This window comes from Argiope bruennichi, chromosome 8, assembly GCF_947563725.1.
Source record: "Argiope bruennichi chromosome 8, qqArgBrue1.1, whole genome shotgun sequence".
NCBI lineage: Eukaryota > Metazoa > Arthropoda > Arachnida > Araneae > Araneidae > Argiope > Argiope bruennichi.
The window spans coordinates 26,325,530-26,353,142 of NC_079158.1; the positions used below are offsets into that span (position 1 = coordinate 26,325,530).

General features: G+C 27.3%; 2 protein-coding genes across 7 annotated transcripts in view; one reads left to right on the top strand and one right to left on the bottom strand.

Annotated features, from left to right (window-relative positions):
- The window catches only part of LOC129981254 (tRNA pseudouridine synthase Pus10-like), a 19,065-nt gene extending 14,466 nt beyond the window's left edge, over positions 1–4,599 (top strand). The window contains exons 12-15 of the mRNA XM_056092021.1: positions 1,396–1,557; positions 1,643–1,741; positions 3,849–3,948; positions 4,460–4,599. Coding sequence (XP_055947996.1) covers positions 1,396–1,557; positions 1,643–1,741; positions 3,849–3,948; positions 4,460–4,498 — 400 coding nt within the window. The 3' untranslated portion in view covers positions 4,499–4,599. The remainder of the gene's footprint in view (positions 1–1,395; positions 1,558–1,642; positions 1,742–3,848; positions 3,949–4,459) is intronic.
- LOC129981252 (uncharacterized) lies at positions 4,536–27,613 on the bottom strand. 6 transcript variants are annotated; one of them, XM_056092017.1, is made up of 17 exons: positions 27,379–27,613; positions 25,335–25,421; positions 25,041–25,219; positions 22,135–22,264; positions 20,159–20,957; positions 19,490–19,538; positions 19,134–19,251; positions 18,884–19,039; positions 18,693–18,800; positions 16,637–16,771; positions 13,213–13,320; positions 9,865–10,042; positions 8,607–8,705; positions 6,402–6,538; positions 6,192–6,306; positions 5,758–5,873; positions 4,536–4,870 (listed from the first exon to the last, which is right to left on the bottom strand). In XM_056092017.1, exons 2-17 carry the CDS (start codon positions 25,407–25,409, stop codon positions 4,613–4,615), a joined length of 2,760 nt encoding a protein of 919 aa, XP_055947992.1. In that variant the 5' UTR covers positions 25,410–25,421; positions 27,379–27,613; the 3' UTR covers positions 4,536–4,612. The 6 variants fall into 6 exon arrangements, with proteins under 6 accessions (XP_055947992.1, XP_055947991.1, XP_055947990.1 ...); XM_056092016.1 differs by having other exon boundaries at positions 25,335–25,450; XM_056092015.1 differs by having other exon boundaries at positions 27,488–27,603.

The following is a 27,613-nucleotide window of genomic DNA, read 5'->3' on the forward strand; positions in this document are numbered from 1 at the left end:
ATAGTGAAGACAAATTTATTTTTAAAAAGTTTATAACTGGGGAAACAGTTTTTTCATCTCAGTAGCATTTCATTAAAGAAACATAAGTGTTTTCCAATAACTTTGCTAAAAAATGCATTTTTCTGCAAACATCTATGAAAATATTATTTTGAATGAATATGTGCAATTCGTTGCAGAATTTTGGGAAGAATTTAAAATTATTTCAGGAAATGCCAGATTGAAATTTTAAAAGATAATGAGAATAATGAATTTAAATTCATTAGTTCATTCAATCTATCCCTATAAAGGAAAATATTTGTGTGCAAGTGCTCTACGAAAAAGACCATTAGACCTACAGCTATCACATATTGAGATGCGCATTTATGCTTTGTGCATTTCACATCACTTCAAAATTTTATTAATTAATGCAAAACTTTGATGTTTTTTTTCGTTATAACTTCCAAATTGCGCATAAGCTCTAGAGTAAATTTGATTTTTATGATATTTTATTATGTCATTAAAAGATTCATAAACGCCAAATTATACAAGATTTCTAGTTTGAATTATTCACAATATTATATGAATCAACTGGCTGATAATTTTATAAAATAATTACCAGTTTTCTTTTTTGCTGTTGTTATTGCTCTATGTTATTATGATTTGCAATTATGTTTCATTAAAATAAATATCCTGCACTAGAACAATTTATTAAAAAGGTTTACAGAGTAAAAAAAAAACAGTGTTGAAAAGCATCTTAAATATAATATATAAATTGTAATAAAATATAATTATAAATATAATATTGATTCAAAGATGAGAAATATAAATTAATTATCTAATTACTGAAAAGGAAAGAAGAAGAAAATCAATCTGTTTAGCTGTTGAGTAATAATTATGTAGTACAGCAAAATACCATTTAATATTTTGTGACATTGAATATTGCTAATTATACTACGTAAGTAATTCTTAAAATATATGATATATCCTTTTATCATTTCAATATAAAATCAATATCAATTCAATATAAAATGTTCAGAGGTTTATTTATTATCTAATTAATCAACTTTTTTTAAATACATGATAACCAATAAGTAATTGTTTTTAATAGATTAGATTAAATAGAGAAGCAAGCCATTTTTTTTTCATGGCATCTAAATCAAATTTAAAAATAAATAGCTACTACTGTGGCTGTAACACAAATGGTAAAAATAAATGGTTTATTAATGAGAGTTGAAGGTTATTAAACATGTTTTAAAACACTAATTATTTTTATATAAATGTATGCCACAGTAGTATAATGTATACTACTGTGGCTGTAACACAAATGGTAAAAATAAATGGTTTATTAATGAGAGTTGAAGGTTATTAAACATGTTTTAAAACACTAATTATTTTTATATAAATGTATTTCATTAGGTCAGATACTTTACTTTTAAAAGAGGGTGAAGAACTAAAGCGAAAGAATTATTCTGCTCTTTGTCTTGTTGAGAAAGTTTTGTCACCTGAAGATGTCAAAAAATTAGAGAGCTTAAAAGATTTGAAATTAAATCAAAAGACGCCAATTCGTGTTTTGCACAGGTAAGTCTGGTATTACTTTTGCAAAAATATTTAATCTATGTTTTTAATACAGTATAGCAATGGACTAATTCTTTTATTCTTAAAGGCGCACTCTAGCAACTCGAGAAAAACTGTTACACAGCATACAAGCAAAGATAATCAGTGAACACATTTTGCAATTAAAGCTTGAAACTCAAGCAGGAACGTATCCTTCCAATTCTTTTTAAAAAGAGCAAATACTTTATTTGTTTGCAATAGATAATTTAAGTTGTTGCTTTATTTTTGAAATTCTATGCTTTTTTTGTAGAGCAAATTTTTTCTTAATGCACGTTATTTTCTGAATATTTAGATTATATATATTGTTGCCATAAAGGCTAGATTATCAATTTTGAATAGCTTAATATATGAGTATATTCATATCATTAACTTATGAAAGGTACCAAAAAGTTTTTTCGAATTAATACTACTTTATTATTTTATGGAAAGTTTACCTACTCTTTGGTTCAGTGTGACTTATTGCATATTATGTCTATAAAATAATTCATGATTTAAATTGGTATTGCTAGTATCTAAACAGTAAAAACTTCCATAATGAATATTATATTATATATACAGGGTGTAGCCAAATTTGACAAATTCATAGGCGTGATAGTAGGCATCAAGAGGATAAAGAATCACCATACAACATAGGGTCCCAAACGACGTTTAGTAGGGGAAAATCGCAAAAATGTAGGGAGTTCGTGAAATGTTGGAAACTGTAAAAAATTAATAAAAAACTAACAAATGATGATTTAAATATAAATTTTTTGGAAGTGAAAAAAATACATTCTTAAAAGTTTTTTTTCTTCATGTAGGTAACATGTCTATTTGATGGTCTAAGGGGTCGTAAATTACTGAAAACGAAAAAGTAATTTAGAACCCTTATTTGCAAAAATGTAAGGAATTTTAGACTCCTCAATTTGTTATAATCGTTGAGTTTTTAAGATATTTAAGAAAAACTAAAATTAGCACCAGAAAACATCGCTGCAACATCAGTATGATGTCTGCAGAGAGTGTTGTCAAATTCAAAATATAAATTTCAGAACGGAGATAATAGGCATTAAAGAGATAAAAAATTACCAGAAAACCTATAGTCGCAAATAACGTTTATTTAGTGAAAATCTCAAACCGGGTGGAGTTTGTGCACTGGATTGTTGTCACACAGGAAGATGCACACTTTTCTGTTAGAGCTTTATTCTCAGATGAAGCTTGCTTTACGAGAGAAGGCGTTTTCAACACGCACATTTGGTCATTCAAAAATCCCCACATCACTATCTCGTCGAACATACAACACAAGTTTGATATCAAAATTTGGGCAGGGTCATCTATTGAGATCGTATCTTCTGCTCGAACGCCTGAGTGGCACAAAGTGCCTTGTTTTCTTGCAGCATGTTCCTCCGAATGTGCTGCAGGGAAGACCCGTAATTGTACGCCAGAACATTTGGTTAATGAATCATGGAACACCAGCACATTTTCGTTTGTGAATGAAGTTTAATGACCATCAATTCTGCAATGTTCATTAATGAATACTTATTCTCTGCTTTTACTTTTCTCGAACGCCTGAAAAATTTACATACGAGAAGGCTTCATCTCAATTACCTTGTACCTAATCCTCGCCAGGCTTATTATCCTTTCCACGTCTGTATTGCAGATTTTCACTAAATAAATATTATTTCCAATCTTATGTTTACTGGTAATTTTTCATCTTCTTAATGTCTATTATCTCTGCTCTGAATTTATCTTTCGAATTTGACAACACAAACTGCAGACATCGTACTGATGTTGCAGCGATGTTTTCTGGTGCCCATTTTAGTTTTTCTTGAACATCTTTAAAACTCCTCAGTTTTTACACTACACGCTTATATCAAACTGAAGAGTCTAAAATTCCCTACATTTTCAAGCTTTGATGTTTCTTTAAAAGTTCTAAACTACTTTTTCGTTTTTAGTAATTTATGACTCCCTAAATCATCAAATAGGCATGTTACCTACATGAAAAAAACTTTTAAGAATGTGCTTTCACTTCAAAAAAATTCATAGTTAAAACATCACTTTTTAAAATTAATTTTGTACAGTTCACGAACTTCCTACATTTTTGCGATTTTCTCCTACTGAACGTCGTTTGGGACCCAATGTTGTATTCTCTTGATGCCTACTATCACCCCTATGAATTTGTCGGTCGAATTCGGCAACACCCTGTATATTCATTTTGGATTTAGAATATGATTTTGTGTCAGTTGAAATATTTATTATTGCATGTCCTCAACCTGAAAAAGATATGTGAAAGAATTTGTACATGGTGATTTTGGACGAACATGTCCAAGCTTAGGTACATTACTCAACACTAATGCAGATATATTAGAACTTGATGTGGAGGTAAGTAATTTTGTTCTGATTGCTTTATAAAAGTGACATTAGAGCTTGATGTCATAAATACTTGCAATATTCTTCTAACTTATTATATTTATGTAATTCTTTAATCCAATGTCTAAATTTTCCTACGATATTTAGTAAAATACTCTTTTAACACACTGTCATTTTAAACAAAAATGTTTTGCATTTCTGCAGCTAAAATAATCAATTTATGAAGCTTGATATATCAGTATTTCAGGCCATTTCAATGGTGAGAGGAGAGAGATTTGTTAACCAATTCACATCACTGTCGATTATGAAATACAAAATTTCTTAACTCGTCTTGTTTTTGATGAAAAAGTGTATTTGTTTAAAATGACAAGAATGTTTTACTGAAGATTACATAAAAATTAGACTTTAAATATTTATTCTCCAGTAGACTTATTAACTTTAAAGCATTTTTCTAATTGCTTAGAAATTAAATACTCGTACAGAATGTATTATATAATAATGTTTTTTTTTGTTCTTTTTGCAGAATATTCATCTTGAATGGCCTCCCAAACCTACATTATAATCATCAATAAAAAAAAAATATTTAGTAATAAATGAAATTTTATAATCAGCATGCTTTTATTGACAAATGGTTTACACAACTGAGAAAGATGTATTAACGAGCTTACAAATCACATTAATTAACCAAATTGTCACTGAAAAAAGACAATTTTTCTTCAGAATTTGGAAGACCTTTTATGCCATCACAAAGTAGTTGTAAGTAAATTACTTTCAAATGTTTATCTTTACATTTATCTTCGACAGTTCTTTTAACATTCAAAAGAAATGGTAGAAGACTAGTGTAGATTTCATCTGCATTATTCAAGGTTAGGTGACACACATCCAGAAAAACATTCAAATACAAATGTAAATCAACTTCTTCACTCAAAATTTTCTGAAAGCAAAATGTAAAGTTTAAGATTACTTATTTTATTAAATGCAAAACTTATTGCTGATGAATATGCAGTTAATTTATAGTATTATTTTATGAGAAATTTTTTTTTTGAAAAATTATCATAGAAGTATATTAATTGAAATTAAATTTATTATCACTAACTTGTAAAGTAGTAATGAGCAACTTTTAAAAATACAGTTGTAATTATATTCATCACATGAATATTAATGACTTTTATTTTGGCCGGCTCCTAAAAAAAGCTTACACATTTCTACCTGAAAGCTAATTAAAAAATATAATATTTGAGTAAAAACAATCATTTGATTATCATGTGGTCAAATTTTTATTATTATGTACTTTTTAAAGCATATTAGATATCTTTATATTATATTTATTAATTGAAATCATATTCCCCTGCTTTATTAAAGTTCAACTTGCTACAGATAGGCATTAAGGCTTTATGGCACAACAGCTAGATATAACTTATTAGAAATTAGAGCTATGCTGTACAAACAAATTGGAAGATTAGTAAGAATGAGAAAAATTTCATTTATTTATTCAGAGACTGGTCTGTAATGAAAAATTAATCCAGCATAATTCAGGAGAAATGGTATGAATCCATGGCTAGTCTTAAAAAGGAGTTAGAAGTAAATTAATGATAGATTTGTAATACAATATGCTGATTATCATTATTGTATTTGCAAGGTTAATTTCCCCTAAGCAAGTAGAAAGGGAATTTTGTAATCAAAAATCATATTTGATGTCATTTTTATTTCTTGTAAATATATCAAAAATATTTGTTATCACTTTTTAATTTTATTAACATTTAATGATTTTTGATTTCACAAGATGCAAATAACTGTATGAAAATATGAAAGTATACTTACTTGCATTGTATTTGTGAAGCAATTTGACATGTAATACAGATCAAAAACACCCTTCTCAAGAGAAAAATAGTATGAATCCATCAAACAACGAATTACAGCGTACAACTGAGGATCACCTGAAAAATAAAAGTAAATGCATTTTTTTGTTTAATAAAAATATTAATTGATGAATGGTACTTTGAGTAATTTTTGAACATTAATTGCAAATTATTTATTTTTATAAATAAACCGAAACATTTGAGTATTCATGAATTTTTATTGCTCATCATGGTAATAAATACGTTTTCAAAGGGATGTGCTTTATGCAACATATTTAATCCTCTCTGGATTTGATTTTATAATGCTTTCAATAAATGATGTACATTTTTTTCATCAAAGTAAACATCACAATGTTATAATTTAGAAGGGAATATCACTGAATAATTAATACATACTTTTTGGTAATAGCCAGGGCATTGTACATGAAACATCTAGATTTGAATATTTAACATATTCTCTAATTAAACGTGCTGATTCAAACCATTCCTCTTTTGTCAAGTGAGGCAAGACCTTAAACAAAAATGCAGATAAATAAGCATATAATATTTGTTTCTAGTAAGATTCTAACAAATAATGAATATGCTGGAATTGAACATGTTACTTACAGAAATTAAAATGGAAATTAAATCTTCATAAGTTATCTTCTTTTCCAAAATGGTTTCTTGAAACAGATTACTAACTTTGTTATTGCAGCACCATAACCATAGAGAATCATTTAACTTGGATTCTACACCCTTCAATTCTACAAATAATATGAATAAAATAATTTATAACAATAAGAAAAGAAGAAAGAGGGAGAAAAAATCATGGATAAGAGATTTAATATTAAATTGATTTTGCCATTCATTGTTGTTGAGAGCTAATAATTGTAGAAATAAATGTAAATTATTTATATTTAAAAAAAAACATACTCTCAATTATTTTACTTTTTTTTTATTAAAAGAATAAATAAATAAATATTTGGTTGATTAATACTAAAACACAAAATCATAAATTTTATATGCTAAGAAATAAAGTTTTGAACAAGTGATATATATCACAGGATATCTGCTAATGAAGGTAAAAATTCAACTGATTATATTTCTGGTTTGAATTAAGAATATGCCAAGGTCCAAGATTTCAACTTTGAGTTTTGACATGTGTTATTCTTTGATTGTAGAACAATATTTAGCAATGAAGTAAGTACTTTCCTGAAAAGTAGACTAGGACTGTTTTCAAAAATCAGGAGCAGAATCCAAGACTATTAATATATGTTACATTGACATCTAAAATACTGAACATGCAAAAGATTATGTTTAAAAATCTTAAAAGAAAATTGTAAAAATCTGGGAACAAAACTCAACTTCCATTTAACTCTACTAGTAAGATTTTTAGATTTAGCTTAAATCTAAAACTAGGAGTATACATGCTTCTTACATTTGTAAAGGATTATTACTTAGTAAATTGATATATCCAAATGTGTAAATAAAAATTGAAATTATTATTTTAATGATGGACAAATCTGATATTCAGACAACACGTTATAAATGAAGTTTAAAAAATATGATAAACATATTTTATTAAAAAATGGCAGGAACTTTAAACACTTTGGAGAGGAATATTATTTATAATGAAACCTGCTTACAACTATATTTTCTTTAGGCCCAGTAGAATTTCTGCAGTATTCCCAGAATTACTATTTCTTCTCAATGTATTTTGAGCCTATCTACAATGATAAATATTTTTGAGATGTACCTGTCTACAACAATTTTATTTATTTAAAAAAGCTGATACCCCCCCCCCTCTTGGAAAATGACAACCCAAGATCCAGAATGTGATATAGCAGGGAAATTGGGGAGAGAAAGTAGAAGCCAGAATCTGTTGTAGCAGAGAGAATAAGATTTCTAGCAATTGAAATGTTTCCAGGTTTGGCTCTATCTCTGGATAGACACTGCCAATTTTCTTCCTTTATAATTAGCATTTCAGCCTGACCACTTGTTTCTTGACATTCTTTTTAACGTGTTGACATCTTAAATCCACAATGGCATGAATAAAAAAATTGGTATTTAAAGAAAAGCTACAGTAAATTCAGAAATTTATCAACGAATAAAGCGAAGTCAATGCTGTTGAAAAGTACAGAATTTCTCAGCTGATTGTGTTTCTTTTCTTCAGAAAAATAACTACTATGACATTGACAATGCTGCAGAGAAAAAAAATTAATATGATAACAAATTAAAAGTACTATAAATAATGATATTTAGAAAGTTATACTATGATAAAAATCTCCAATTACTGGACCAATGATTTCTGAGAAAGCAAAAAAATTTGCTATGCCAAATTCATTGTTTTAAGTTAATTTGTCTTATGGCAGGCAACAATGAAATGGCTTTCCTCTTTTCAACCCCCTTTTATTGTTAGTAAAAAGTTTAGCTACAACATTTAAATTGAAGAATATTTAAAATTTGAAAGATATAATTTGATATCAGTAAACATGTACAATATGGCTCAAATATAATAAAATTAGTACATGCACAGACAAATAAACAATGCTTAAATTGTCAATAACCATATTTCTTTCTAAATCCAAATAATATTATAAATAGGTTTTACTATACGCATATATAAATTCAAACAGACTAAATTTCATTAATTAAAAGATAAAACTGTTTAGTTAAACATATTTTCACTGAGAAAAAATAAAATAGCCATTTAGTGTATAATAAGATTAAAATAGTAAATTATAAAATGAACATAGAATTGTTGATTATGGCAATTCAACATAATGAAACTATATATGAATTTTAATTATTTATACAAAGAAATAATATTACCTTGGTATGATGTCACTCCAAGTAATTTTCTGTTATATACAAGAACACATGGGGAATAAGAGAAGGATGCGTCATCATGGCAGATAGTTTTCAGTGTATCTAAAATAATACGATGTTGAAATCATTATATGGCAAAATTGTTTCATAGGTAAATAAGCTTAATTTCTTTGTTTGTAAAAAATGCAAATCCTAATATTTAATTAATCAAGCATTTTCAGATTAAAATGCTTTTCAAATTTCTCTAGAAACGCAGTATTAATTTTCTTGAATTTTGACTATAGTGAAGAATAGGCATGTGTGCGTATTTTCAGCAAAGATTTGGTCAGAATGGTCAGAATAAGGATTCAGCCATTTAAGGGATCAACCAGAAACTGATGTAGAAAGAAAGGCTTTAGATATTCTTGCTTTAAAGAAAGTTGATAATGATTTGCAACTTTAATCAAGGGTTGTTTGTCATATGCAATATTTAAAAGCATTTTTGTAAAATAAGCATGTAGAAAAAAGAAGATTTATTGAAAAATTCCAAATTTTTTTTGTATAAAACCAGTTTTCAGTCAATATGAAATTCACAAAATATGTAACAATATATAATCATTATATTTAAAGTAGATATAGAAATAATGAAAAATAAATAAAAATAAATGCTAAGTTAGGCATATAAAGCATTTGATTTAAAATGCAGAAAGGTATTGGTATTGCAGTGGCCTGAATATCAGTTGTTCCTAAAGAGAGGTTAAATTATGAAGGATTTTTTGTAAAATGATATTGCTTAGACTTGAATATTTAAATAGATTTATTGGAGAGCATAAAAGGTGAAGAAGGTTCTTAAACAGTTATAAATCAAATAGCTAATTTAAAATGCAGTAAATTAGATACCATGAATAACAAATTCTACTATTTATTCAAAAATTAGAATTTTAACATTATGTACCTTGATATAATCTATATAATTAAAAACTCAAGAAACTTTTGAACAATGGGAAAGAGTAAGATTTATACTGCTATTTATATTTTTCTGTGGCCCAAAGTACATTTTCAGCTATTTCACCTTCAGTGAATATATGTGATAATTTTCCAATATATAAATTTCCTTTTTATAAACCCCAGATGCATATAATGAAATAATTAAATTAAAAGGAATCTTAGGGGCATTTTTTTCACAAATTAAAAAAAAAAGCAAAATTAATTATTTTGATTAGAAATTCATTTTGCAATTTTTATGACTGATTCAAGAAACCAAATATCTAATGCTTCATACCTGTTATTACTTCACTGCTTTCCAAAATTGAAAGTGTAGTTACTGCTAGTTCTTTTATTTTTCCATCACCAAATTGAATGCATTTAGAAACAACATTATTTAGGCAATTGATAAGGAGTAAAAGTACCCCAGTCTTGATTTTCAATGCATTTTTAGGAACCAAGATGTTTGCAGATACCTGAAAAAAATAATTAGTAAAATTAAGCAGGAAAATTGAAATAAATACAAAAATTATTCCAAAAAATGAAATAACTTTTAAAAACAATATAAAATATTTTGTAGCTTAAAATCAAAAGCATCAGTATAAGAGGAAATAGTTACTTAAAAAGGACTTTAACTTTCAGATGTTCTAAATTTTCATGCCGCCAAATATGATAATTTAAATTAAATCAGAATATGATTCATGACTGTCTTATTATTTGAGCAATAATTTTTTTAAAGACAAATTGGGTAGAGGTTTAAAAAAAATTTGTATGGCTTTTATTCGAGGCATTGATACCACCAACTTTGAAATTATCAATCTAAATACAAAATAATATAAACATGTTAAGTTTTTTCAGTATTTTTCCTTACATGTAAAAAGCCAAATACAATACACAATTTGTATACTTTTATAATTCACTCAGTAGAAAAATGTTTCGGATAAACAAAGATATAAGTAATGTTATTCATCAAATTATAAATTTAAACTGTAATAATTACGAAGTATACATTTTGCATAGTATAAAAAATAAAATATATATTTTGAATGCCTCTAAAGATAATATTTAATTTAATAATTAGTTTTTTTTTTTTTTTTTGCTTATTATGAATTACAAATGAAGAAAATAGTGGAGGATAAGATGCTTTTTTACAGTTAAAATGTATTATTTTAAAACAATACACAATCTTATTTTACACAAGAAAGAAGGTAACAAGAGTTGAAATTAATGATATTTAGTAAAGAGACTTTAATTTAACTAAATTTCTGAGACTAGAAAAGAAAAAGCAGTGATTTGGTGATTTTAGAAAAAGTACCTATTTTATTCAGAAAACTATTTATGAGATCAAAATTTCATTAAATTTCTTTATGAAAAGAGAAAGAGTGACTTCATCAAAATGAATATTCCTAGCTCTTAATAATTAGGAACACAAATTTATAATTTAAGAAATAAAATTCTTTTCAAAAGTATATATATTGCAGAAAAATCTATCAGGTGAATATATAATAAAAAGTCCAATATGCTTAGTATGAAAAAAATGACATTATACTACATAAAACACAGAAGAAGCATATACAAAACAGTGTTTTCATAAATTAACAAGACACAAACAGCAAATCATCATCAAACAATTGCAAGATCATGAAGTATGTAGACTGAACTTGCAGGAGATGAACATTCCAAACACAAGAATTCACTCTATTTGAGCTCTGCTTTTCAAACTTTTATAGCCTGAATGATAGTTCAAAGAGAGTTCTATATTCTGTTCCAATCTATCTTGGCAGAATATGTTCTACACATGGTTATTATACATTTGTTCATATTAATCACCCCCCCCCCCAAAAAAAATGTTTGCAGCGTCATGAATAAAACTTTTTTCAATTTGATATGAGTAATTAATTTTTTTCCCCTTTTGCCTTTTATTGCAGAATATTCATTGTTAAATTTGAATTTGAGGCCTCATAGCTACTTTTAATTTTTATCTTGTCCTACTCAACTTGGAGAAAAGCTGTGATTTACCCATGTCTTATCAAGGTAATAAATTGATGTACTTCTTCAAATCAGTAATTTTTATCAAATAATTTATCCTCCACAAAATAATATTATGTTTTTAATTAAACATTTTCATTTTTCAAAAGAAAATCAAAAGTTTTTTAATAACCTGTATTTTTTAATAATCTTATTCGATTAATATTTTTCAAAAAGATGCCTTTATCATCATTTAAAACTTTATCTACTCTTGGTATCTAATACCTATGGGAAAAAAAATGCATGATTTTTTTTAAAAATACAATATAATGTAATATCATCATCTTTTCAGTGTTTATCTACTGAACTAGGTCACTTCTTTCCAGATGTACTTAAAGAACATTCTTTTTTTTTTTTTTTCAAATGTAAAAAGAGTGCTTTTTGTGAAATGATGTGGAACTTTATTAACAATTTGGTTAGTAGAATTTTTCTTCTTGAAGTCAAGAATAAACATTTAATATGTTTCTGAGTGCTGCACTTTTTATTAGTTTTTCACATCTTGAAGTTTTAAAAAGTGTAGCTGGTCTATTCTTACCGATTATTTCAATGACCAAAGCATTACTTTTTAAAGAACAACTTTGAGATTTGAAAATGTACTTTTCATTCTTAATTATTTTCTACTTATAATTATTACTTAAAATAATCTCTGTTAATGAAAGTGATAAACTACTTTGAAATTTTTAGCTAATTATTATTGCCTTTACTAAACAATTCTTAAATGCAAAGTTTCATCAGAATTAATACTAAAAATTCATACAATGCTAATGTATTACAATGGATTGACTTTCACAATTTAATAAAAATAAGCATAGTTTATAATTAAGCTTTGAAGGAAATTAATTAGAAAAGCTATTTAACAGTCATTTGTAAAGTTGTACCAAATTTCTAAATTATCTAGAGTATGTTTTGTAACTAATTTTCTCTTACATATTTATATATAAAAAAAAAATCAAGTCAAATTTTGAAAAAAAAAAAAAAAAAAAAATGTTTGTTTGCACATTATTGGCTAACATAATCTATCGAATGACATGATACTTTTGGTGATTAATTGTTTGTTGTAATAAACATGACATCCTTGATGATTAATTAATGGAATGCAATTAATATACAAAATATCTTGAAATGTTACAAAGTCTGTTTAATGATCAAAAAAATATTCCAATATTAAAGTTTACAGCTTTAATTCCCAGATCTTTTGTAACAATGAATCCTCATGAAATTAAATGTGAGAAAAAGTATTCAATAACCCCCTATATAATAAAATAAAATATTTACTTTTGGAATATTGTCCATCTAAATATCTTACTCTAAACACCTTTAACAATTTTACTATCTATTTAAATTATTAGTCAGCTAACAGTAATCTTCTCAACGTAAGATAAGTTAGCATTTTGTAATTTTAAATAGAAATTTCTATACTTCTTTTTGTCATTGAAAATATTTTTTCAATATGCAATTTAAAAAAATTAAAACTCTAGTGTTCAAAATTTCGTAATATTAATATTGAATTAGAAAAAATTGTTGCTTTCTATACATTTGAATTTTTAAATATTTGAAATGAATAAAATAAATAAATAAGCACAAACTAGTTAGCAGATGCTGGATAAAAGCAATTTACTTTGAGACATTCCAATGTAAAAGAGATGTTCCTTTCAGCTGCAATAGCTGGTATAATAATTTCTTGAAGAAACATTTCAAAATCCACAATAGGTGTTTCGGCATGAATCTAGGGAGAAGAAAATATTATTATTTATAATATAATAAATCTTCAACTATTTTTCAGAAATTCATTTCATTAAAGTTTAAGTGATGCATTAACAAACAAGGTGTATTTTATTTTTCTCTCTTTCAAATGTACACAACTGAAATGAGCATGCAATGGATTAAAATTTGCAAAAATAATTTATTTTTTAACTATTAAAAGTAATAACTTTTAAGAGAATAAAATAGTGAACTTATCATCTCATTATAAAATATAGGGATATTTATTTAATTGCAAAGATCATTAATTAAAGGCTCTTATTTTTTAAGTTATTGCAAAAACTTATTTCCCCCCCCCCCTTAAATCATATACTTATTTTTAAAATGCTTGTCTACAGATTTAATAAAGCAGATAATTTATTCAATAAGTTGGTCTTAAAATTCATTTTTAAAATTGTAAAGTTTCATTTAAAAAAAAAACGCTTGCAATTTGTTTTTAAATAAAATACAAATATATTGAGAGAGTCAATATTTTCAAATAAGAGCTAATAATTTGAATTTACAAATCTGTGTAATAAGATATCTATAATATTTATTAATTACTGAATAATTAAACAATTGAATAATGATATTTATTAAATATCTTTCAAACAGTGTAAGTTTTAGTTGCATCAATTGAAAAGAAAGAGATAAATATATATGTAAAGCATTCTTTGCAGAAAGAAGTAGGCATGAAATTCTTTAACAATATCTTCTAATTTTCATGAGGTATGAAAATAATTCAATTTCTTTCATTACCAAGACTTCATAGCCAGTGTCATGCACATACCTACATAATTTTGTTTTTGTCATACTGGTTCATAGAAAAACTAAATTTTTATACAATCACTAAAATAACATATCTAAATACTACTTTAAATGTAAATACACAACTGGGAAAGAAATTCTAAAAACTATGAAAGATTTAAGTAAGGATTGCATATTTTTTCAAGGTTATATTGATAATGGCAGAGATATAAATAAATATTGTTACAAACCTATAATATTGCTACCCGGCACGAATAGAGTCATCTTAAGAAAGACCGTTGTACGATCGGTCCTGTACGTGCTGAGATCAATAAACTTAGAGCTTGGCGAGCATTTGGCGGCCTGGCGATAAATTTGGCGACTAAATGGATAATACCGGAAAGTTCGAGAACTTTCACGATCCATCTAGTAAGACCCGAGATACATCCAGAGATGCCCTGATTGGTCAGAAGATTCTAGCCCCGCCTCCCGGAGCTATAAAAGACAGACCTCTGAAGCTGGAGAAGAAGTACCAGGAAAAGACCCAACTGATCCCTGCAGTTATAGACCCATATCCCTACTCTCTTCTGTCAGCAAAATTGCTGAACAGATAATTCTCAATAGATTAAATAATTACCTAGAAGAACATAATATACTAACACCTGAACAATTTGGATTTCGCCGTAACCTATCTACAACCCACCAATTAATTAGAGCAGTAGAATTCATTGAGGAAGGTTTTGAAAATAAACAAAAAACTGCAGCGGTTTTCCTTGACATTCAGAAAGCTTTTGACAGAGTTTGGCAAGATGGTCTTATATACAAGCTAATTAATTACAACATACCCCCACACCTTATCAAAATTATAATTTCTTACCTCAGTTACAGATCCTTTAAAATCAAGATAAACAATGAATCGGAAGTAAAACCTATTCTTGCAGGTGTACCTCAAGGATCTAAACTAGGGCCAATTTTATTTTCCTTGTTTATTAATGATATCCCCAAGCAATTTAACACTATGTTGTGCATGTACGCTGATGACACTGCAATACTAGCTAGAAACAAAAATCAAAATTTCATTACCATAGCTTTAAACCGACATATTAAATCTCTTGAGGACTGGTTCGTCGAATGGAAAATTGAAATAAATGCTAGTAAAACTGAAGCTATAGTTTTTAATAAAAATAACTGTAAAAAGAATTTCTCCCCAGTTAAAATTAAAAATCAAACTGTCCTGTGGTCTAAGGAATGCAAATATTTAGGTGTTATTCTAGATAGTAAATTAACTTGGAAACCCCACTTTATTTACACAGCTAAAAAGTTTCGAGACCTAACTCGTAAATTTTATCCCTTAATTTCTCGAAACTCCAAAATGAGTAGACAAAATAAAATGCTTATTTACTCTGCCTACTTGCGTCCAGTATTAACTTATGCCTGCCCTGTGTGGGGATATGCTGCCAAGACTAATCTTAGACTTATTGAACGCCAGCAAAATAACTTAATTAGAAATTTCTGCAATATGAAATACTACATGCCCAATACAAATATGTACTTATGCCTAGACTATCCCCCTCTTAAAAAATTCATTAAAAATCTAGCCACTAACTTCTTTAAAAACATGGATAAGAATGAAAATGAAGCAATAGCTAAAATCCCTAAATATAAACCATCTATAAACTCTAGAAGACCCCGTAATATACTACTTTAATTTATCTCAGCCCCTTAGTTTTTCTTCCTAACTTTTATTTTTTTAAACTCAAATTATACTGTATCTCAATAGCCAATTCTAGCTCACAAGCAGTAAAAACTTACTAAGCCCAACGGCAGCGTACCCCCCCCACCCTAATATCAGACAATCACAATGAGTCCTGACACTCGTCATCTCCAAATTTCGTCGAAGACGGCCACGGCAAAGTATAGACAGCAAAGCACTGTGAAGTCTCTCCTTACCGGGGATAAGCCCCTGCCGGGGCTAGGCGCCCCGTCAACCCAACCATCAAGCTGGAGAAGAAGTCATGTGTATCGTCAGAGGAAGTGTGTGTATCGGCGGAAGTTGTGTGTGAGAGAGTCGGAGTCGCCGACATGTAGAGGTCTTGGAGGATTAGACAGCAAGAAAGCTGCTGAACTATAGCAATTAAATGTGCTGCGTCATTACAATTGATTAGCGGTATTTGTTGTAGAAGAAAAAATTTTGTAACAATATGATCTGAAATTTTTATTAAGAAATAATAGAAATATTTTAATTGCTTGACAACAAATAAAATGAGTATTTTACTTTTTTTATTAATAAGTACTAAATTGTATGCTAAAAATGGAAGCATAGCAATAATGCATGTACAATTCTTAATGTAAAGTTTCTAAGTGGAACCTCAAGCCCAAACACTGATGCATCCAAAGATTGGGCTGCAAAATGTTACTTTGGGGGAAAAAAAACCCCTATTTTGCATTAATATTTAAATGGTAGTAATTATTGAAAGATTAATGAAAATAAATGACAAAATTCTAAATGAACTCAAAACAATTAAATAATTTAACATCATAATACACAATCTTACCTCCATTAATGATTCTATCAGATGTATCATGTTCTGCATCTCTTTCACAACTACTTCATCTTTTATAAAATAAGGTTTCAACTCTTCTACAAGGGTATTTGAATATAAACAAGCTATTGGTATTTGTTTCAATATCTATGACAGAATAAAACAATTAGTTTCAGAAAAGAAAATAATAATTAAAAAAATATTTTCTTTTGAGTAAGGTAACTTAAATCTATTTCATCGAGAAGGAGGGAATCCATGTTGAAATACTTTAAATAATAAAAAAGAAAATACAAAATTATAATAATTTTAAAAATGCAGTACATGCAAAACATCATATGCATGTTTGCTAAACGGAGCACAGACTTTTATCAAATAAGTATTATAAGAAAATGATTAATGAACTTTTAGTGCTCAAAAAGTATTTTAAAAAAAATCTGGCTGCATGTCATGCAGTGAATATTGCAACTAGATAATTGCATGCATAATTGTGTGACTTCATATCAAAAATCCAGAAAATTAGCATTAAGTATAAACTGACAATTTCGAACAATTTAATTAGGAATAGTTAATTTTTTTTTTGAAGTATTTAATAATTTTCCAAAAAATTTTGATTGTTGGATATTTGTTGAAATTTCTTGGCCTCAAAACTTAATATACATTTTTGTTTACAGAAAATAAATATTTTATGGCCAGCCCCGCATACAAACCTTTCATTCATCATAATACTACCTAAATAATTAAACTTTAAAAAAATGGGTCCATGAAAGAAAATAAAACTGATTTATTTAGTTTTTACATGACTATGTAATTTTTTTAAAAAAATTTTCTTTTAGTTTGTATACTTTAACTTTACAGTTCATAGCAATTGTATTTTCAATTCTTGTTGAATATATCAACTGAATAATTATTTAATGGTTTTGATTTCCTGGTCTAACAACTTCTCATCGATTAAAATTATATAACAAATTCTCTATCAATTTCATAAAAGCAATGAAAGTTAAAGCTTTACAATGTAGAACAGGATTCAAACTGTTAAATTCAAAGAAGATATATCTTTAGAGGTAATTTTTTTTCAACAGAGAATGCATTTATTTAATTTTCTTAACTCACTGATCTTGCCAAGAACACTAATAAACTTAATATATCTATTCAATATAAACATATTTATCCTAGTAAATTTAATAAAAGTTAAACTATCAGGTGGATAATTCACAAAATTCTAAACATAAACCTTCAAAATTAATTTAAATGTTATAATGATATATTTGAACCAGAAAGATTTATGCTAAGGTCTTGTCACTATATTTGTGAAATGTTCACCAACATGGTTAATGAAAAGGAAATAATGTTTCTACAAAGAAAATTCAATTTTTGTTCTTCAGGATTGCAAATAAAACTGATTAAATTGCCTGAATTGTCACTTCAGAAATTATGGGGCTACTGGAGATGTATTATACTTTTGATCAAGTGGCAAGACCAACATCTCACAACACATCATTCTTCAGATTTCTAACAATTTTAAGAGGTTTAACCTCAAAAATCCACAAATATAGATGGTATTGGGAGTATCTCAGCAGAAATTGGACCTATAATCAGAATTTTTCTGCTTTAAAAAAAAAAATCAAGGTCTGTCATTAGATCTTTGCGGTTCCTTTACTTGCAGAAAGAAATAATTAGAAGAAAATTAATTTATTAAACAGATATTTAATTTTTTTAGATTAAACTTCTCTTTTGTAGCAATTTTAGAGCATTTTTGTATTTAAGCTATTTTGTATTACAAAATATTTGAGCTTTGACCATATGAAGACTCCAAAATTAACAATTCCACCAGACACCTACTCTATTTCAGCAAGTGGGTGTAATATTTTGACAGATATTATAAGAATTAGGTTCACTACTATGGTGAAAAAATCTATAACCCCTGATATTGGCATTTAGTCAAACAGCACATAATTATGGTCTTACAATTCAAAAATATTATTAAATAAAAGTAGTTTTTTATATTAAAATGCATTAATAAATTAAACATCTGCTTAAATAAACTATGCAGCTATATGAATAAACTTACGTCTACCACAGTAATTTCCTTCGAACCTTGTAATAATGCTTGCTCAATCAACCTTTTTATAACATCTCTGGGAGATTGTATAAATAAAGGCAGAAGACATTTTTCAGCCTATAAAAGTAAAATAACAGACCATATAATAACACGTTACACAAATATGAGGATATTTCGAGAAAAGGGAGAAAAATACTAACTTCATCATTAGACAACATTTTGCGTGTGAAGCAGTCAAGTTGATCATTAAAATCATTTAACTGAAAATGATCATTCACACCATAATGATTGAGAATATGTCCCAAAGCATCATTGTAGATTTTCCCAGGTAATCCAGAAAGAGTTTTGAAAAACAACTGCAATAATGATAAAAGAGTGTAAATACATGATTAATGAAATCAGACAAAAATAATTTAAATATTTAAACAGAAAACTAAAACTTTAGCTTACATTTAGCAGTCTCATCTTTGCATCTTTAGACTGAGCAGTAGTAACAGTATCAGCTAAAACTGGATATATTTCCAAAGAATCTAATTTTTCAATTACGCCTTCTAAAATTTTGAGAACACTGAAAAAATAAATAATAATAATAATAAAAAGAATCAGAATACATCTAACATTTGAGATGAACCTAATAAACAGCATACTTTAATTTTTGATTTTGGTGAAAGAAATGTATTAGTTGGCCTTAGAAAATTTTTTTTACAAGTTGCAGTTAAAAAAAAATTGAGAGAATAAGAATTCTAACTTTAAATTAATTTAATGCACTGAATATTTATTGTGGGATATAAGAATATCTAACTTACTCATCTAACTCTCTTATTTCTGGATGAAGTAAAAGAATGACAGCAGCTCCTGAAAAATAGCATTAAAAATTCAGCTATGCAAAATGAGCAATGAGATGAAAATTTGAGCCCTGATAATAAACTTGATAAACATAAACAAAATTATAGGATTAAAAAAATACAATAATTACATATATTGTTCCTCCAATATGACATTTCAGATATCAAATTTATATATATTCTATAAAAGTATAACTGCTTGAACTATTTCAATTATATTGAATATGCACACTAACACATTTAAAATTATGTAATGCATAATGTATACCTTCATTAAAATTTAAGATTTAATTTTTTAAAAATAATTATCACTGAATAAAACAAAGAAAAAAAAGTAAGTTAAAAAAATTAAATTGAAAGGATAAAATACACAGCCTCATTTAAAGTTAATAATTCAGTTTAACAATAAAGTTGAAATGAATATCAAAATTGACATTATTAATTTTCAGTAAAAAAAAAAAAAAAAAAAAAGAATGAAATGAAATTTAGGTTTTTCAGCTAAACAAGCAACTTAATATTTTGGAGAACTCTTCAGTAAATGCATTCAAAATTTTCTTATTAAAAATTAGATGAAATTTGAATTATCAATACTTATTTAGGCTAAATAAGAATTTAAAGAGTTTCACTTACTTGTAGCACAAGGGTAATGTAAGGTAATGATTATCTTCAAAGAAAGAACATAATGGCTGTCATCTTTTTCAAAATTAGTTTTAAAGAAAGGGCTAAGATTTCTAAAACTTTCTTTCCTATCACTTTGTGGAAAACATTCTTTTAATGAAATGTAAGGAGTGTTAATTTCTTCTGATGTTAATTTTAAAATATCATCCCAGTAGTTGCACAAAAGAAATATCAAATAATTGCCACTTATCTCCCAAGAAGTCAAAGTATAATAATGACTGAGTGGAATCTGTTCATCTTTTCGCTGAAGAATGGCTTTAATTACATCTAAAGACTCCTTGTTTAAACAACAAGTTTCAATAAGATTATTTAAGCGAAAAAGTTCTTTTATAACATCCTTTTCACAAGTTTTAACTTTTGAAAGCAGTCTAAATACAGTTTTATATGCATGAAGAATGATTTTGATAAAATCAAAACTACTAAGACTTGAAATTAAAGCAGCATCTAAAAGATTTAGAAGATTATTGAATGAATGAAGTATCTGACTATTTGCAAAACTATCCTTATCCATTTTAGAGGTACTACCAGGGGCTCCAGTTTCTACATTAGAGGAAACAAATGGAAATGCAAAAGTATAACTATCTTGAGAAGAGCTTAATGAAGAATCTTCAATAATAAAAAATTTCCAAATAATTGCTTGTAATACAGTATGCCATGAGTAATATTTCAAGTGTTCCTCTTCATTCCATTCAACATAAAGTATCTTGTTTAAAACAGTGGCTAGAATATTAGGCTGAAGCTCTTTAGAACACTATAAAAGAAAGAACACAGTTCTTATAATCAAATGCAATAAAATTATGTTCTAAATGCACCTTTTTATTATACAAATTCAGCATGGTTTAATTAAAATGCGACTTTTTTTAAGACAAGGAATGCTGACACTTCAATTAGAACAATATATTACTGAAATAAAATACATAACTCTACAACAGGGAAATAAGATTAATATTAATGAAAGTTTACAAATAAAAATGCATAAAGAATTTTATACAACAGAGACAAAATACATGCTTAATATCAGAAAAAGAAATATTAGTATTACATACAATAGAATTAAATCACTATATGCGGCAACGACACACAAATCTAGAAAGTTTTGATGCTTACAACCAACATATCGTAAATACCATCAACATCTAATCAGAGACAGACTGAATAGATGTGTATATACTGTTTGCAGAAGTTATGCATCTCTCTTTCTATAAGACATTGAATTTCATACTTTTCCCATATATAAAAAAAATATGAGCTGTCAGGAGACAAATTGACACTAGATATGGGAAGTGTAGGCCTATTAAGGCAATAAATTACTATGTAAGATTAATACAGCATATTCAGGATTGAGCTTATTCTTAAGATTTGTTACATAATTAAGAATACAAATTTGTGCTTTCATACATTTTTTACCTTTCACAATAAAATGATCCCAAATACATCATTATGTATAAAAACAAGAATTGTATATTTACAGTGATTAAAATGTAACATACATTCTTTAAGATTGCTGCTCTTCAACACATTCACATCTGGTGAAGCACTGTGTGATATCGCAAACAATTCAGAGACATTTACAGAAGTCAAAACCTATTGCATTTTCTAAACAAATTTCAATGACTGAGGAGTTCTGTAATAGGTATGAAATATTTTTATGCAAGCTGAAATAAGTGCAAATCCCTTTTGAATTCATTTTAGCTCTTACTTTTTTCCTTATTAAAGCAATATTATAAAATATTTATTTGGTTAATAATTAAAAGTAAAGATTAAACTTGCCACCAAATCATTTAAATGAAATGTAAACATAAATAAATTAATTTTAAAAATAAAAGAACAGAGTAAGAATTATCTTTATTTCTTTAAAAATATTATACAAAATAGCTAAAAAAACATTTTATAAAGTTAAAAAAAAATAAAGAAAGAAACATACAAACCTCAATAAAGTATTCACTCCATTTACAACGGAAATTCAGTTTCATGTAAAATTTCCAACTCAGAGTTGGAAAAGTATGAACAATGCTTTCATAGTATTTATTTGCTTCTGCACAGTTTATACCATTAGATCTAAAAATATAAGGAGAAAAAAAAAAAATTCTTATATTTTGCAAAATTTAATAACAATTTTGTGCATACAAAAATTATCTTATTATTATTTTTTTTTTCCTTTCACAAAAGATAAGAATGTAATTATATTTCATTTGCAACTTAAATATAAATAAATTAAAAATAAAATAATTTCATATAAATATAATAAGGCCTATTTTATAAAATTACAATAAATTTATCAATAACAATGTAAGCAGAAGGGAGATTAATTTGAAAAAGATATAGTTATACAAGTAATTGGAAATAAAAAGGATAAAGGAAGACACAGCGAAAATGTACAATGTAAATAGAATTAGAATCTCTGAGCAGCCACTACTCCATTCTGAGAAAATTTGGCTGCTTTGAAGGGTATTCTTTACAATTCAAGATAATAGCTATAAGACATAATATAAACAAGTCTGACACATTTAAAATGATGTTCAAGATTTATCTAAAGAGAAAATAGTTCTTTATTTATTATTTTTTGCATTTTACTGAAAAACAATATAATTTTACTCTTTTAAGGTTTTACGCTTTTCAAAAGCAACTATTTTTTCAAGTTAAACCGCTTAAAAAAATAAATCCCTAACTGATTTATTTGTTATTGAGTCGGAATTTCCAATGACTTCATCTATTTTCTTCAAAGTCACTGGTGTTGAAAGTTAAGCTGGATTACAATTATCAATCATATCAGAAAATTCCTCGCCAAAGACAGAGTCAGTGCAAGTAAGGCACAATAAATTAATTTGTAAAAAAACTTAAACACACAGCATACTATTTAGTTAATTTAAATCAATCTTGCATTAATTTTAGATTTGATTAAAGGTATGTAAAAACGCTCATCTTCGACAGATTCGTCAATCAAAAGGCGTTCCTCCCAAACAGAATTTGCATCAAAGCACCCCACTGCTACTTCATGCTGGAAGGATTTGGTATCATATTCTATTCCAGCAAGTTTTGAGAGCTCTGCTAATTGATCTTCGCCATCGGTTTGTCGAATAAATCTAACTGTCTCTCAATTTCTCTGCTACTGATACCACAGCTAACGAAGCATTTAGAGATCACTTCTTAACTTATTTTTTTCCAGAAGGTTTTAATCCACTTAAGAATATCTTCAACAGAAGTTTTCTTTGAAAGTTTACTAGCACTTTAGCATCCATCTATATATGCAATGATATGTCACAGAGCATTTGTCTATATTCCATCTTGAAACATTTGATCCAATGGCTGATGTTTTGATGTTGTGTTTGGCGGTTGAAATAACTGTTTAACATTTGTGACCCGAGCTCCATGTGCATGATGCGCTGCATTATCCAACTTAAGAACTTTTCTGGCTTGATTCCTAATTATTTTTGTAGAAGTTTACCAACCATTCTTCAAAAGTGTATGATTTCATCCACGTTCTTTTTTTTTTTTTTTTTTTGTTCACATATCATGACACACCAAGATGGTTTAAATTTTTTCCTTTAAAACACCTGCAACATTGACACCTCCAAATGACCAGGGACTTTTTTTTCCCTCTCTCCAGCTGCACTTACACAAAAACTAATGGTAAGCCGCTCCTTCTAAATTTTTCCACTTTTGGCTTCTTTGGATTTTTGAATCATACTTTCACTGTACAAAGGGGAAAAAAAAAGTGTCATTTAGTCCATGTTGAATATACCTTGTAATAATACTCAGCCAAAAGAAATGGAGACATTTCAATCAATCTTCACATGAATTGAGGTCAACATTGGCTGCTTCGCCACACGGTGATCAAAAAGTGATGTTATTCCTTGTATGAAATCTGTTCTTGCCATCCTTTGCTGGCAGAGAAATTTTTAATTCCCATGTCATACGCAAATTCTTTTGATTTGTGTTGAAACATGGGCCCACTGACAAAAATTTTCTTCATATGAACAGATTTAAATCATTCTAAAGCAGCCTCATTTATGTTGAATTATTTTTGTGTTTTATCTATTTGACACCACAAAATTTGAAGTCACCATATTCTTTCAAAATCTAATCCTTTTCTTCAATGATTTGCATTCTTTCACAGTTAAATAATTCAGCTAACTTTCTCGTCAATTTTCTATTTTCATATTGATGCAGAACTTGAACGCATTGCTTGAGTTTTAGAAAAACACACTTTGACATCCTTGCAGCTTAGATCACTGACTAACTGATGAAAGAAGCGTGAAAGACGTCTTTGTTCCAAAAACGTCATTTATCAGAATCCACTAATAACCAATAGGAAGCAAGAAATACAAATGGCCCTTCTTAACCTGACCTTGAACCTTTTAGCTCATAATTAGAAAAAGGAAGTGATTACATTCCTAAAAAATGAGATGGGTGCACCATCATGGTGGCCGTTGCTTGGAGTTATTTTAACATTACGTCTATGGGCCAAAAAATCCATGCCACGAAAAATTGGCAATTAAGAAGAGTGGTGCTAAAAGTATATGATAAAATAGCTCACAGTATATAATAAAACAGCAGTTCCTAACTTTCACTAACAGCAGTTTTACATTGAGTTTTTATTTTTTTAAACCTTGATTTCATATTTCGGGGGTATTCTTACATTATAACGGCTGACTTTAATTTTTTTCAATATTTGTTAGTATAAAAGAAATTAAACATCAGAATTTGAATTTAAAAAAAGTAATAATTAATGCTTACAATATAACGATAAAAAACAAATTATTTTCAGGGTTTTTTAATATAAAAATCCTTTAATACAGTCATAAAAAAAGGTTGCAGAATTTACAAATGTTACCTTAAGACAGTGAAGAATATAGCAGCATGGCATCGTCTTTGAAGATGCAACTGCTTATCCAATGTTTCCTCTGTTGAATTTGTTCTGACTCCTCGCGTTAAAGAATTGATTGTTGACGAAATAATAGTAACAGCGTCATCTTCATTTTCTAAATCAAACTCTCTCTTCTTGTACGATTCCTGTAGAGTCAGAAAACAACATACAGCTAAAATTTTTAATGCATTATAAACAGTATACCAACAAGTGATTAAAAAAATAGAATAACATATAAGCTAATAAAGCATGCAACCTTACCTCAGACTGTATGCTCTTCACAGCAGATAATAAGCTATTAAGAAGCAAGCCTGTATCTTGTTCATTTCCAAACATTTCAAAAATTTTCTATTAAAAGATTTTATTTCATTAAATGACTGGAAAAAAAAGAAAAGAAAGGAGCATTAATTATATCAAGTGTTACAATGTTTTGAAGTTGAAATTAAAAACTATGCATGATGAACAGGTAAAATAGAAATAAATTATACTTTTCCAGATTATTTTCTCTTGGAGGGAAAAAAATAAAGATTATATCCCCACTCTCAATTTCAACTTAGCAATCTAATAATTCATGTAGGTACAAAAAGAAGGATGATCATCACAATATTACAGATTTTGAGCAGTTTCAATCATTAATGAATTTCTTTTTAAATAAAAGAACTAAAAATGAAAATAAAATATTTGATATTCCATAAAATTTAAATCTGAAGTTATAATGAACAGGTTAAACATAATGTACAGAACTCATTTTTTAAATAATTTGAAAATGATTTAAATATAGTATTTGAAATTTACTTTATCATATTTTTGTTGATTTAATAGGAAACCAAAAAATTAAAGTAAAAACAAAAACAATCATTCAAAATATTTCTTAAAATATTGGTAGTAATAGTTGTATAAAATTGCACTACTTTTCTATACAGGCATTTTATATAAAAGAATTGCCAGCAGATTACTTTATAGTTGAATTAAATTCTAAGCAAGTATTTTATTTCAAACCTTGAAAAAAAAAATGAATTCACCATTTTAAATTTTGGTATTATTGTTCCATTGCATTTGATGATTATCCACAATTTAGGAAATATTCCCTGAAATTTCAAACAAATAACAAAATAATAATAATACTTTAATTTGAAGCACCAGGAAAAAAATAAAGTTAATGCTCGTTTGAAAAATTTTTTAAGAGTAATTTTTTTTTTATTTTGATATCATTTTTACACCAATCATAAAGAATAAGTTTTGTACAGAGAATTCAGAATAAATGTAAAATTTTTTTAATATTTCAACCATCAATACAAACAAATATAGAAAAAAGAAAATGAAAAACAGACACATATATATCAGAAAAATACAACTTGTTTTTTCCATTTGATAAAAACTTATATTTCAAAATTTGTTCGCAACAAAATAATATTTACTTTAATTTTTTTTTTATTGAAAATGAAACTTTATTAAGATGTTTAAAGATAAAAACAAATAAAAATATGTATTATTTTAAGAGTCAACAAAAACCATAAACAAATAAACCCTGTGTACAATTAACATTTGTATCATTAACATGTGCACTGATGAATTTCCTAGTGAAATTGCATCAACATGCATATAGATAAGAAGAGTTTAAATTGCACAGCATTTACAACAAATGACATAAAAAGTAAAACTGAAAAGCTATACCATCAAAACAGAAGTGGAAAAAATTCTCCATGCAAATTAAATTTCAAGTGTTAAAAAAAGGTTAATTAATTTCCTGTTAAAAGATGTTTGATATTAAAAGATTATTGAAGAAGTATTGAAGTATAGTACAAAAGAACATATAGGCCAATAAATAAATTTACAACCAACTTTGCTTTCACTTAATTAGCATGTCAATCTGATCACATTGTTTTTTCTTCTTTGTTGCTCTTTTGTTCACTGTCAACAAATTCAATTAATTAGTCCAAAATGAACTTAATATTTTTTATACATGAAGATACAGAGTTGTAGCATTATAACCATCTGATCTGAATGTTAATCATAATAAGAGTGTGAATAAAATAGTTTCACTGACGGCATTTGAAAATACGAACTTATGATGTGATCATGAAGAATGTTTTGCTATCAATTTCAAGAAATAAGTTAATAATAAAGGTTAGATAACGAAAATTTCACCAAAAATATCACTTTTTAAATAAAAATAGTAAATAAATTCGACAATTTACTCATATATTTCAAAAAGTTTTAGTGCTTTTCTAATCAAAAAGGACATCAAAATGTGTTTTTTCAAAGAACAATGAATATTTCAAAATAAGAATAAAAAATACTTTACCAATATTTGCAATGTTTTAAATGGTTGAGTTGCTTGATATTATTTAAGTAATAAAAGTATGCAGAATGAAAAAAAATCTTAACTAATTTAAACAACAAACACAAAGTACCGCCATTCGAGTAATACGATGCTATTCATTCTTCTATTCTCTGAATCGATTCAAAGAAAACCTTTAGTTCGAATTTCAGACAGCCGGTTTCTTCCTTATGCCCCCACCCCATAGGAATCGGTTCAC

What these genes read in the sequence shown, in the direction of transcription:
- LOC129981252 (XM_056092015.1), bottom strand. An exon ending in TGAAGAGCATACAGTCTGAG is followed by an intron (nt 25,220 to 25,334) that starts GTAAGGTTGCAT and finishes CTGACTCTACAG; the next exon opens with GAATCGTACAAGAAGAGAGA. An exon ending in TAATTTCCATTTTAATTTCT is followed by an intron (nt 6,307 to 6,401) that starts GTAAGTAACATG and finishes TTTTTGTTTAAG; the next exon opens with GTCTTGCCTCACTTGACAAA.